We start from the raw sequence: 13,038 nt of genomic DNA, 5'->3' as shown, positions 1-13,038 counted from the left end.
GTAACGGAGAATATGAAGTCGTCCTCCCCAGGTTGAGACATCACCTCCCCAAGGTCCTGACCAGTCCCCACCCCACAATGGGCAAATATATGTGAATAAAGATCTGAGGATTAGAGGTAGTACATCTATGCATCATTGTTTACTATCAGGGCAGTGAGAGACATCAGTATCTAACACATCCTGGCACCTTAACTATCATCAGATATTTCCATTGATGCCTTAAGAAAATGTATCATCTTCCTGAGATTCTCTCTGATATAACCCCCAGGTTATGTAGGACTGCGTCCCCAGAGAATCCGGGTAGACCCTGTCATATCCTTAGCCTAAATAGTTATATGGAGAAGGTGAGGAGGGCTTATTTGGTTCATGATCTTACATGGGCGGCGTAAAATCCCGTAATTACGGCTCCTGGTGCTGCTCTTACCTTCTGCACACGAGATATCGCCCGCGGCTTTTTCGTACCAGGACCAAAACGCGGCCGACGGGAAAAGTTATATGACCTACCACGGTTTGTGTAGATCTGCAAAAGATTTTAGAAGTAAACCCAGGAAGGTTAAAAAAAAAAAAAAAGGGAGAAAGAGGGGGGGGGGGGGGGGGGGGGGTGGTTTCGAAGAAGAAAAGAAACTTGCTCTAAGAGATTTCACCACTCCATGCCTGGAGATGCCGTGTGCTGCCTCGTCAGGATAATGGAATGTGTCGATGTCCACGCTCTCAATAAGCTCCCCATTCCGTCCATCAATATAAAAGCCCCTTTGCAATCCGAAGGTGTGATAGCCAAGTCGCCAACATTCGTAAGGAATATGTCCATCACGATGTAAAAAGTCGATACCCATTATACCGTGGTCGGCGTAAGACAGCGAAATCCCAAACAACGAGCGAAGATAACAACCCCCAGGCCCACCAAACAAAGCGACGTGTAGGGGAGAATAACCAAAAGTTGGATCTCGCCCCACAAACGACTCATAGCTCAGATGATGATTTGGGCCGGGAATCCTGCGGTGCCACAACGCAGTTTCCCGTAAGTCGTTGCTAAAGGGCCGTGTGTTTGGCATTAGTGTATTTTTACCAACTGCTAGGCTAACCATTTTGTATCCCTAGAACGAAAGTAAGTAATGAGACTTGCGAGCACTAAATAGTAGCAATTTCCTTACGTCGAACCCCATAGCAAGAGCAGATATTGGCTCACCGGCTGCCAGCCGGCGAGTGACTGCTGCCTCTTCATCAGGCCTCCCTAACCAACCAGATTGGCAGTCGTTACCCATGATCATTTGTACTGCTTGGATTCCCCCAGGTCCGACAGCTACAGTAAAGCCTTCGAGAGAGGTGATCTCTGCGAAGACCTGCCTTGCTGATATGGGGTTCATGTAACCGATTTGAAGAGGTTGGCTTCCCTCTGATATAACTTGCATGCCCGTAACATAGCTTTCCCTCCCATCATGAATAGTTGAGACACCGATTTTTGTAACCTTGGGAGGCAGAGTAGCCCATCGCCTGTGAAAGCGGCGACAACCGTTGGAGAATTCTCGAAAGCTCTCCTCGATCATCTCCCCATGCACTTCTCTCCACTCCCAGTTCACATCACCTGGATCATCGTGGCGCAGCTTTGGGTCATCGATCCATCTCAAATCCAACTTCTCTTGCAGCATCTGGTTTAGCGTCCAAACCCTTTTCCTGTTGGATAGGGCTAGCGAGAGCTTTGAGCCGTTGGTATGCCAATATAAGCTTTGCCAGTTAAGGCGACGTTGGATAGTACTGTCAAGGGCCTCAAATATGAATCCACGCTCGTTCCAAAATCTGATCTTCCAAAACCTGCGACTGGAGAATATCGAGCAGAAAGCTTTGGAAACAGAACGGAGACGAAGAAAATCCGCTACTTCCAGGTAAGAGGCTATTTCTTCTAGTATCTCAAACGGTAGTTTCTTGAAGTAATTTTTCTCATGTGAGTCATTTGACAGGTCTGGCATTGTACTCGTAGGATTATCTGCTTTTCTTCCATGTTCTTTCCTGGCACATTTCGCTTTCCTGCTAGGTTGAAACCGAGGGAGGTGTAGAGGTTTGCTGAGTATGTGCTGAACGTCTGGTACGTTGTATGGATCACAAGGCACTTGATCCAATATTTGGTAATTATACTCCCTTCTGCCGTATTCATGGGACCACAGTAAACGATTGTGGTCATCAACGGGCACTGACTTACAAACTTCCAGAAGTCGCCTCAGTGGGATCGGGTCCTGATTGTAAACTTCTTTAAGGAGCCGCCAGCAGGAATCATGAAAAATAAAGCCCCGGGCACGATCCACATTTCGACAGGGTCGCCTCATCATAGAGACGCGGATGAAGAGCACGCCGCGGTCAGTCCATCTTGTGGTTTCGTCCAAAGGGACGAGCACTTTGCCTTGAAGATAGCCGTGGTCACGGCCAATTCCGGAAATTCGACACTCTTCGTCGACACAGTAGACTGTAGGGAGTTGGCTGGTTTCATGGCAAGGGAAAGCATCTTCGGTTCACTGACCTGCACGAAATTCATCCAACCATGTTTTGTCGAGGTGTCGTCTGAAGTCATTGAAGTAATCACCGCAAAGAATACAGTCATCCATGGTGAGATCGTTAGTTTCATAGGGGTTATTCTGTATCGTATCGCAGTGTATAGAGGCTATGAGAGAGACAACTCTATCCACGTAACCAGAAGCTGCAAGAAAGAAAGAAGAGACGGAGATTCGCGAGTGGAGTTGGGAGATATTATGTAGACAGTAGTACCACTGAGAGCAAACTCTAAAACAACTTAAGCTTATTTTAGTGCTGTGCGTAACCTAAAGCCTGGAGGAAGTCATCAACCCGTTTCGGGCTGCTAGCAGCGCTGACAGGGACAAGTTGTATATGGCTGGTATGCTGAGGTTTGCTTTAGCAAGTACTAACAATTATGGATTCACTGGGACTGGGTGGACTCCTGTATGCAGCGAATGATATAGATGTTGGATTCGTGGTAGGATACTTCCATTGTCGTCGAGAATCAAGGAAGCCTGGTTGAAAAGTATGTCGGGTTCATAGGAAGGTATAATGCTCGAAGCTTGACAGAAATCGCGTAGGATGCCGGAGAATGTGCGGAGGATCTTCAGAAGTGGGCAAACTCAATGGAAACCACGTACGGGGGAACAATTCCCGGGAGTCCGGAAGCTCATAACCTCACCTCCGGGGTTGATGACTCGCCTAGTTAACTTCCTAATTAAGTTTTTTGCAGTCGTCCGCAAACATCGTCGTCACGGGATATAACCGGATTACCGGAACGAGCTCATTAGCAATAGCTGGACTGGTCGCCCTGTTGAGTTTCTTGAAAACCAAGTAGGTGTATCATGCTCGTAGCAACCGTTATACTGTACGTATACTGAAGCTCCACTGGCAAAAACGCATGTAGGAGCTGGTACTGCGAAAGCTTGAGGGGAAGACGAACCGTGGCGCGGCCAACTGGCAGCGAGCAGCCATTCCGGAGGCTCCGCACCAGCCAACCATGTTGTTCTGAGGATGGCGGCCATGTTATTGGCGCATTCAAAGAGAATGCCCGCATCCGTCTGAGTCCATTCGTGTCTCTACGTATGTATGCTGTGGAAATGGTGACGGACAAAGGGCCAAATGCCAAAAGACGAAAGCATAGATGGCTTTCTTCTCAGCCGTAAAGGGCTGGCATTCATTCAGCGGCGATTGACCATCAGGCTTCGCTGTGTATCCCTCTTGAAAGCATTCCCATAAGAAGTCCCCAAAGGACCAGGACGTATCACCGAAATGCTCTGTGGAGCGCACCTAGTTGAAGTGTAGTAAACTTTCAGCACTCCCGGGGGGAGACAGAAACAGACACATGGATAGGCACACGGACAGAGAGACAAGACATGCACAGAGAGAGATAAACATAGAGACACGCACGCAAAGGGGAGATGGATATAGAGAGAGGACAGACTCGAGTTGCTGGTCAAGGACTTAGTTGCCCTCCACGACCAAGCCCCATAGGCACCAGCCACACCACAACCACCAAACCAAAACATTCTGCTTGCCTGCTCTCTCTCTCTCTCTCTCTCGCCATCTCGCTCAAGGCTGTCTTGTCCGCTCTCTTGACCCAAGCATTATCCACAGTATTCAGATCTCACTGAGATACCTTTCATCAGTTCCATTCACTTCCGCTTGAGCACCTGCGGTCATTGCTCATTGTTCAACCAATTATTTTCCTCGTCATGTCCTGCCACCACCGAGTCTGGTCAGCTGCCAGGTGACGACCGCGCGATAACTTCCGTGACAGATCTGACAGGTACCCACAACCTTCAAGATCTAGTTATCAGTTTCGTTTTCGATCTGATCTGCAGTGTTCTGGGACTTCCCCTTTTTTTCCATGAGCAGCCCGTCCCGTGCACGGTCCCATTCAACAACCCCCTCAACTGTGGACTGCGCTTTAACGCTGAAGCATCCGGCGCCCTCCTCGCCTCTCACGGCTCCTCGCTATCATCCCTAGCACCTTCTTACGGCTATCTACTCTCTCCTGCAGACCTTCCATCTACCTAGATATCGCCGTGCCTCCTAGACACCGCCCTCTCCTCCGACTTGCAACCATGCCCCCTTCAGCGCCCCATATCTCCAACCAGCTACGGCAATTGGTCTACTATCACCTTGACAACAACCTTATTCGAAACGCCCTTTTTGTCGCTGGCCGCCTGCATGCATTCGAACCGAGATCTTCGGAAGCAGCCTACTTACTATCCCTTTGTCACCTTCTAGCCGGCCAGTCAAAAGCAGCGTGGGAAGTCAGCAGGAATTCTGGCTCCAGAGGTACACATCTTGGATGCTCATACGTATACGCCCAAGCATGCCTTGACCTTGGAAAGTATATCGAAGGAATCACAGCTTTGGAGCGGAGCAGGCCACACTGGATTTTAAGGAATAACTGGAGTGGGTCGCACATAAAGTCGTTTTCCTTTTTAGAAAGAATTTCGTGGAAGAACTCTGTATTTGTATAGCCAATGCTGACTATCATCGCGACTAGATAAACACAGTGAAAGTCGTCGCCAGCATCTACCCGACGCCGCCGCGGTTCAGTGTCTCCAGGGACGGCTGTGGAAAGCTCACAAAGATATACATAAGGCTGTAGATTGCTACGTCGAAGCCCTGAAATTAAATCCTTTTCTTTGGGACGCTTTTCTTGGCCTCTGTGAAGCAGGTGAGATGGCTCCCTGACCATATCGTTAAGGATCGTGTTAATGATTCTTTCCGGCAGGAGCAAGCGTTCGAATTCCCAATATTTATAAAATGACGCCGGAGATGATAGCCGTTTTAACGGCTTCTCCATTAGCTGAGAATCTTGCGTCTTTTGATAAAGGTTTACCAGCAACTGGTCCGCTGCAGGTACAGCCGCATTCGAATAACAACGTTGATCCGTTTATTTCTCTCAATCCTCGGGCGGAAACAACCGGAAGCTCTGCGCTGTGGGAAAAGTTGAACGGAAACTCCATGAATGTCATCCCAGGCACCGAAGGCATGGAAACCCCTATTGCTCAAAGCGATTCTGACGACTTCCGAGCCAATGGGGGTGGGGGAATGGGATCTGAATCTTTTGGGGAACCGCCACTTGCGCCGGCACGGAAGCAGCGGTCCATGCAGGTCCTGGGCCTCGACCTTGATCCACCTCCCAAGATGAAATCCACTGTCTCGAGAATGAAAACTCGCTCTTGTGCTGAAGCCGAAGAAGGGGTTTCTACTCGAGAAGCCCCGGTACCCCTCGTTTCCGAGCGTAAGAGAACAGTATCTGGACACATCGCACCGAGTTCATCTACGCAATTAACCGAGCCCGGGGCCCCGCAGCGAAGGAGTGTCCGATTATTCAACCAAATTCGCCCAAGTGCAAGTAAGATTTCTGCTTCGGCGAGTGGTCTCGGAACAAAGGAAGGCCGCGATATTAAAAAGGTCAAGTCTACCGGTGTAAAAACTCGAAGTGCTTCCGGTTCAGCTACGACGAGAGTTGCTAGCGGTAGCCGTAAAGCGGTCACAGAGCCTATGGATATCGACAGGAAGGAAAGCGCCCATGGTAATCAGAGTAAGGCTTCGCCTCCCGACAAATCAAAAGAGATTGAGGCTATAGGCTGGATTCTAGAACTATTCTCGAAGCTTGCTACTGGTTTCAACATGTTGTCGAATTATCGATGCCAGGAAGCTATCCAAATTTTTAGTTCCTTACCTCAAAGCCAGAGAGAAACGCCGTGGGTCCTGTCACAACTTGGACGTGCATATTATGAGCAAGCGCAATACGGCGAAGCGGAGAAATACTTCATTCGAGTTCGGACCATTGCACCACACAGTTTGGAGGATATGGAGGTCTATTCAACGGTCCTCTGGCATCTCAAAAATGCCGTTGAACTAGCATACCTCGCGCATGAGCTCATGGAAGTTGATCGGCTATCGCCACAGGCATGGTGCGCGATAGGAAATTCGTTTTCTCTGGAAGGTGACCACGACCAAGCCCTGAAGTGTTTTCAGCGTGCCACGCAGGTTGACCCACGGTTTGCGTACGCCTTTACTTTGCAAGGACATGAGTATCTTTCCAATGAAGAGCATGACAAAGCGATGGATGCTTATCGGCATGCGATTGGCGCTGATAACAGGCATTATAATGCCTGGTATGGATTGGGCAAGGTCTATGAAAAGATGGGCAAATTCAAGTTTGCAGAGCAGCATTATCGAACGGCGTCGAACATCAATCCAACTAATGTCGTGCTAATCTGCTGTATTGGCCTAGTGTTGGAACGGATGGGAAACCAGAAGGGCGCGTTGCTGCAGTATGCTCGAGGCTGCACTCTGTCACCACAGGCGGTTGTTCCACGGTTGCGCAAGGCTCGGACTCTGTTGAAACTTCATGAAGTCAAACACGCTCACGCAGAATTAAAAATCTTGAAGGATATTGCACCCGATGAGCCTAATGTCCATTATCTTCTCGGCAAGTTCTACAAAATGATGCATGATAAAAGCAATGCGATTAAGCATTTCACAACTGCCTTGAACTTGGATCCAAAGGTATCCAGAAGCGTTGAAGTGTCTATGAAGAAGACTTTGAAACTAACCGTTGGCTTTAGGCCGCCCAGTTTATCAAAGATGCCATGGAGTCGTTGGATAGCCCCGATGATTTCGATGATGATATGAGCTAGGGCTCATTCCTACAACCCAATCTAGTCCGTTCGATACCGTCGTTGCCCCCCCCATCCCCTCCGTTTCTTTCCTTTACACAAATCCGGCGACTTGCTTCCGATGGCGATCGTGGCCGACGGCTATCACGGGGCTCGATTGTGCAAACAGCCATTTTATTTGTCTATGCATTGGCGTTGGAAATAAGGTGACATTGAGCATGAGCATGTGGTTGGAGCCCTTGGGGACAGGCGTTGAACTTTTTTTCGACAGCTTCTGGTGAGAGCTAGTTTCTGCAGCGTTTTCTCTTTTCATGAGTGTCGTGACCCTTCTATAGTATTTTATTTCATCATTTTGACCCGGTGCTTCCTCGACCTTTGCTCCCGAGGCGCTGGGGCTTTGGGTGCCCTGGATCCTAAAAGAATGCGCTGTATCTATCACTTGACTATACCCACTTATCATTAATTGAGCCGGGGTAAATCTCAAAGTCACCATGCAGGTGGTCTGCAAGAAATACTCGGTGATGGTTTAGATCCTGTTTTGCAAGCTTCGGGGAAAATGCCCATGTGCCGAGGTGGTCGTCTTTGGACTGATCATGAGTCCTGGAGAGGTCAGATGGGCTGCAGGGCGAGATTGCAAGCAGGCTACAATTAACAAATATATTATCCTCGAAGTTGGACGGGCGTAGAATTATATTCGCCAACAAAGGTATCATGCCATGAGAGAATGTAGGAAGGGGACAGAATCATATTTTTGCCTAATCGCTTCATGAGCTGTTCCGACGTCGTCTCTCAACATTTGGCCCGCCACGGCTTGGGGAGGAAAATTCACCCCAAAATTTTTTTTTTCGGGAACCCCCAAACCTCGCTCCCCGCCCCCATTCTAGCCACTCAACGGAGTAGTTTTTCCCCTTTCCCAGCCTCGAGTCTCTCTCCTGGCGATTGGTTCACTCCGATCGCAGCTAAAAAAAAATTTTTCTAAAAAAAAAAAAAAAAGAAAAAGAGAAAAGGATGTCCATTCTTTCATATGTCGTCTCCGGACTGACGTCCTACGTCGCTCTCACCGTCGGCCTCTTCGGCCTCTCCATCAAGGCCCCACGGGCCGGCTTCTTCGCTCGCTGCCTCGCCGCGTACGCCTCCTTACTCCTCTGCGCAACATACGGAGTCTTCGCATCGATAGTCCTCAGGGTAGCCGGCTATGGCCAGGTTTCGCAGTGGGCCGTGGCCCGCAGTTTCAAATGGGTGATGTGGTTGACCACAGGGACGTACTTTGACATTGTGGAAGGAAAGCAGCATCTGTCTACGCGGCCTGCTGTGTTTATCGGGAACCACCAGACGGAGTTGGATGTGTTGATGCTCGGCGCCGTGTTTCCTCCTTACTGCAGCGTGACGGCGAAGAAGTCCCTGAGGAACGTGCCCCTCTTAGGATGGTTCATGGCGCTCTCCGGAACGGTGTTTATCGATCGTGCGAATCGGCAGACGGCGCTGAAGGCGTTTGACGGTGCGGCGGAGCAGATGCGGAAGCAGAGGCAGAGCGTGTTCATCTTTCCGGAGGGAACGAGGAGTTATTCGTCGGAACCGTGCTTGTTGCCGTTTAAAAAGGGAGCTTTCCATTTGGCGGTGCAGGCAGGCGTCGATATCGTGCCGATTGTAGTGGAGAATTACTCGCATGTGTTGAATATCAAGAAGCTGAGGTTTGATGCTGGTGACATCAAGATCAAAGGTCGGTGCATTCGTCTCCAAGACTGCACTAGATTTGCCGAACTAACATGATCGAACTAGTGCTCCCGCCCATTAGCACCAAAAGCCTGACTGCCGCTGATGTCGACGACCTCGCAGTGAAAACTAGAGAATCTATGCTCGAGACTCTTATGGAAATGCACAAGTCAAGGGAGGCACTAGCGAACGGAACAGCATTCAAACCCGCCCAGCCGCACGCCGGCCAGTCCAGCGCCGTCGAAATATAAATATTCGATATCTGCTATAGAAGTTTACCTTTTAATCGAACACGGCGGTGTTCTATCCGACCCGCACGGGGCAACGCGCCACGGCCAGTTACCTCGACCCCCTGCTTCTACACTATAGAAAGGACACGACGTGGACGACTCGACGACTCGCTTGATACCAAAATGGAGAGCTGAAGACAAGTGACGTGAATATAATAGACGACTTTCGCATGGCATCGGCGCTTTGGTTTTTTTTTTTTTTTTTTTTTTTTTTTTTTTTTTTTTTTTTGCTCTCTCTTCTCCCCTTCCCAACACCTGTGTTTAATACCATTATATGTTTTCATATCCCCTTTATGGTTCTAAATTTAGAGCACCACCTATCTCGTGAACGTCAGTCCAAAGTTTTATCAGGACTTGGACCCGTTCTTAATCTCGGCTTGAAGGTTGCATGCATACGCATAGCTACATAATTTGGAGATAACCTGCAGATGCCGGGTAATATGTATTTGTATGTACTTCACAGATAGATGTAGATTGAGTGATATCAATCTCAAAACTTCATACAATCCACCCATCCACTATAACCCGAAACCCCGTTCATTTGGGGCATTGGCATTTACCCAAAGCACACAGAGCAACGTCGGTGTCAATATCAATAGACCTAAAATCACCCCATGTGGCGAGACCAGTGCCAAGTTCCGGCCCTCTGGTCGCCGTCGCAACCACATACTCTTTCCCAAAAGAAACGGTCTCGATCCTCACATTTTCCACTTTTTGCCCATACATCAACACTTGCACATCCGTCCGAGGTGAGCCCCATACCGGCCGTTCCCCGTCCATCGCCGGCTCCGGCGGATTGACGTTGACGAACTCTAATTGCCGCAGCCATGGTGCGAGCAGTGCTTCGCCAGTCATTTTTATGTATGCTTCTTTCAGTGCCCAGTAAGTGTAGAAGCGGCGCAGACGGTATTGAATCGATCCCTCAAGGCTAAGAGGCACAGCAGCTTGTGAATGTTGCGAAGTCGGGTTAGATTTCATGATCTCTATTTCTCGGGGGGAGAAGACTTCAGCGTAGATGTCTATGAAGGAGCATAGATCTACTTCAGTTGTTGGGATTGAACTTTTGCCACGCCTGGCGCGTTCGTCTGTACACGTTATATCGACGCCGACTTGTGGTGTGGCAGGCGTTTCAGTGGGCGATGGTATGGATTGTGTATTCGTAGCGGAGGCAGCACTGGTTGGAGAGCCTCCGGGGATAATATAGCCGGCCAATGCTACAAGCGAAGCCTGATGGCTAACATTGAATTCCACATTGAGAATTGGTAGCTTGTTCTCATTGCCATCCGCGGGAGCTAATGGGATATAACATGGTCTTTTGTGGGGTGCAGGAGTTCGACTGATAACTATCCTACTCCACGGGACGTGACATGTGCGGTGAATGAAGAGATATTTAAGCAGGTATGATGCAAGGGACATGTGCCTATCCGCCAGATGATAGAACCTCTTCACCGCCTCCTGGTCATCCGGCTGGAGAGTGAAGAGTAGTGGAAGAGACGACGTGCTGGCTGAGAGACCCCGCATGTCCATGTACCATCGTGTCAGCCCACGGGACAAGCATGGCTCTTTGGTTTCCTCCGCAGAGGATGCCATTCCTGTTCTCGCGGCCACGCGCCCTCGACTGCGAAACGAAAACGCATCCGCTATCACCGGTCGGTTGGTTGACAGCATCTTATCGGTTGATAGATAACCTTAAATTTAAGCCCCGCCTTTGGACCTAACTAGCTACCACGTGATAGAAATCTAATTTTACGGCCCGACATAAATCCGACAGCGGTTATTGGCGCAGCATCTTCCAAGTCCCGCGTCGAGAAAGCGCCGAGCACACCGTCGACTCACACACCAAGGGGATCATGCAATGACTATTACAGTTGGGGTTCTCGCCCTTCAAGGCGCTTTCATTGAACATCTGAAGTTGCTCCAGGAAGCCGCGAAGAGATTGGCAGCAAGTGTACCTCAATCATGGAATTTTGTTGAAGTTCGAACTCCGTCGCAGCTCGAGAGCTGCGATGCCCTGATTATCCCTGGTGGCGAGAGCACTGCCATTGCACTGGTAGCTGCGCGGTCAAACCTGCTAGAACCGCTGCGGGAATTTGTTAAGTACGTGGGAAGAACAAATCGTAACATCCAGTCTCTTCAATTGAAACTAATAGGCCGTTGGCAGAATTCGCCGAAAGCCAACGTGGGGAACCTGTGCTGGGTTGATCCTTTTGGCTGAGTCGGCAAATAGAACGAAGCAAGGAGGCCAGGAACTTATCGGAGGACTCGATGTACGTGTGAACAGAAACCATTTCGGTCGTCAAACGGAGAGTTTCCAGGCTAGCCTTGATTTGCCCTTCCTGTCTTCTCTGGATGATATCGAGCTGCCGCAACCGTTCCAGGGCGTATTTATTCGAGCACCAGTGGTGGAGAAGATCCTTACCTGCGGCGACTCTATACAAGCTGAAAAGCAGAGAAAGGACGGGACAGTAATTGCGCCGTCGCCCCATCCAGAGAGTCTTGTAGCGCAGGGAGCTATGAGCGACCATGTGGATGTGCTTGCAAAACTCCCTGGAAGAGCGGCCAGATTGGCGGACCGCGGCGTGGATGTCACGACTGACTCGGACGCTGGCGATATCGTGGCTGTTAGGCAGGGAAACGTGTTTGGTACAAGTTTTCACCCCGAGTTGACAGAAGATCCGCGAATCCATATGTGGTGGCTTCGGCAAGTGAAGAATGCTGTGGAACAGACTCGCATTATGAAGGCTCAAACCTAACACCGGTTCGTCGATAGAATCTTTAAACGGATATAGAATTTTTTTTTTTTTTTTCTTCTCCTGTACACTGTGTTTGGACATCAGATAGAATTTGGTTGAATTATGAATTGTAACCCGTATTTGTTTGTGTCTTTACGCCGTTTTTGCGCCAGTAACCCTGGAAACCCACACAGCCTACCTGCCTCTTCCATATTGTTCTTCCTCCCGGCGTCTCTCTTCTGCGATTGCACGACCGTATCCCCCGCGGCCAGGGTCGTATTCATCTCTGTATTCGTCTCTCACTTGGCCGCCAGACTTACCCCGACTGTTTGAAACTGTAAGCGCAATGATCTTCCAGGTCTCTGGTCGAAAGGGCATACCCATATTGTCTTCCTTCCTGAAATCCAGGGTCCAAATCAGTCCTGATTATTCTTTCATCCAACTTTGTGCCTCCAATGTATTTCATGCAGTCGAGGGCATCCTGATGCGTGTAATATTCAACAAAGCAGAAGCCGCATGGAGTTTTTGCGAATCGGTCAAGGCCCATCACTAGTCGCTTGATCTCGCCGCATCTGCTCACCAGGCATCAGTACATCTTTCATCACTTTTGAAGTCGCAGGTCTGATCTTACTTGGCGAAAAGTTCGTGAATTTGTTCTTCAGTGGTGTAAAAGGATCTACAAGAATAGGAGGTCAGGCTTCTCCTTTCAGTGTAAACGCTTATCATGTATACGCACAAATTCCCAACGTAAAGAGTAGTGGCATCCTTTAAAGGATCTTCGGCTTCAATCTTCTCATCTGGCTCCTCCCGACCTTGACCCAGTTTTCGTCTCTTATTCTATCCGGCGGCAAGTTAGCAGTTGGCGCGAGAACGTATAGGGTCGCATTGAAATACTTGCCTTTCCCAAATAATACGTGCTGGGTTTATCCAGCCTCTCGACAGTCGTCCTCATCTTTCTTTGCTCCATCGCCAATGACGATTGAGGGGGCAACATTTGGATGTTTGTCTCTGCGTAAGTCAAAGCTGGTGTTGAGTTCGTTCGTGAGAGCTCTTGGCTTGGCGCGTGTGGCCTCAACCCAAGCTTGAGCAGTTACGACGTGCTCCGCAGAAAAAGCAACCAACTTCAAGCTCCGAACGGGGGATTAACAACAT

The 13,038-nt window shown here is 49.4% G+C and overlaps 6 protein-coding genes across 6 annotated transcripts; 3 read left to right on the top strand and 3 right to left on the bottom strand.

Moving 5' to 3' along the window:
- Positions 1-122: 122 nt before the first annotated feature.
- Positions 123-2,857, bottom strand: D8B26_002292 (uncharacterized protein). The gene is made up of 3 exons (XM_003066207.2): positions 2,510-2,857; positions 1,152-2,455; positions 123-1,094 (listed from the first exon to the last, which is right to left on the bottom strand). The coding sequence occupies exons 1-3, from the start codon at positions 2,592-2,594 to the stop codon at positions 501-503; spliced, it is 1,983 nt and encodes a 660-aa protein (XP_003066253.2). The 5' UTR covers positions 2,595-2,857; the 3' UTR covers positions 123-500.
- Positions 2,858-4,087: 1,230 nt separating this feature from the next.
- On the top strand, positions 4,088-7,172 carry CDC27 (anaphase-promoting complex subunit cdc27; the record flags this gene model as incomplete). The annotated part of the gene is made up of 4 exons (XM_003066206.2): positions 4,088-4,926; positions 5,021-5,194; positions 5,252-7,041; positions 7,101-7,172. The coding sequence occupies exons 1-4, from the start codon at positions 4,590-4,592 to the stop codon at positions 7,170-7,172; spliced, it is 2,373 nt and encodes a 790-aa protein (XP_003066252.2). The 5' UTR covers positions 4,088-4,589.
- Positions 7,173-8,130: 958 nt separating this feature from the next.
- SLC1 (1-acylglycerol-3-phosphate O-acyltransferase) lies at positions 8,131-10,803 on the top strand. Its single transcript, XM_003066205.2, has 2 exons — positions 8,131-8,871; positions 8,931-10,803. Exons 1-2 carry the CDS (start codon positions 8,160-8,162, stop codon positions 9,113-9,115), a joined length of 897 nt encoding a protein of 298 aa, XP_003066251.1. The 5' UTR covers positions 8,131-8,159; the 3' UTR covers positions 9,116-10,803.
- D8B26_002289 (uncharacterized protein) lies at positions 9,494-10,822 on the bottom strand (the record flags this gene model as incomplete). The annotated part of the gene is made up of 1 exon (XM_003066204.2): positions 9,494-10,822. One exon carries the CDS (start codon positions 10,820-10,822, stop codon positions 9,692-9,694), a length of 1,131 nt encoding a protein of 376 aa, XP_003066250.1. The 3' UTR covers positions 9,494-9,691.
- Positions 10,823-10,970: 148 nt separating this feature from the next.
- Positions 10,971-11,962, top strand: D8B26_002288 (uncharacterized protein). Its single transcript, XM_003066203.2, has 2 exons — positions 10,971-11,251; positions 11,316-11,962. The coding sequence occupies exons 1-2, from the start codon at positions 11,010-11,012 to the stop codon at positions 11,905-11,907; spliced, it is 834 nt and encodes a 277-aa protein (XP_003066249.2). The 5' UTR covers positions 10,971-11,009; the 3' UTR covers positions 11,908-11,962.
- A 119-nt stretch (positions 11,963-12,081) lies between these two features.
- Positions 12,082-12,880, bottom strand: CBC2 (nuclear cap binding complex subunit; the record flags this gene model as incomplete). Its single annotated transcript, XM_003066202.2, has 5 exons — positions 12,082-12,211; positions 12,267-12,458; positions 12,518-12,562; positions 12,623-12,723; positions 12,785-12,880. 5 exons carry the CDS (start codon positions 12,878-12,880, stop codon positions 12,082-12,084), a joined length of 564 nt encoding a protein of 187 aa, XP_003066248.1.
- Between the last annotated feature and the right edge of the window lie 158 nt (positions 12,881-13,038).

The sequence above is a fragment of the Coccidioides posadasii genome, chromosome 1 (genome assembly GCF_018416015.2).
Source record: "Coccidioides posadasii str. Silveira chromosome 1, complete sequence".
In the NCBI taxonomy this organism is placed as follows: Eukaryota; Fungi; Ascomycota; class Eurotiomycetes; order Onygenales; family Onygenaceae; genus Coccidioides; species Coccidioides posadasii.
The sequence above is the reverse complement of the archived record's forward strand: the minus strand, read 5'-3'. Positions and strand labels throughout refer to the sequence as shown.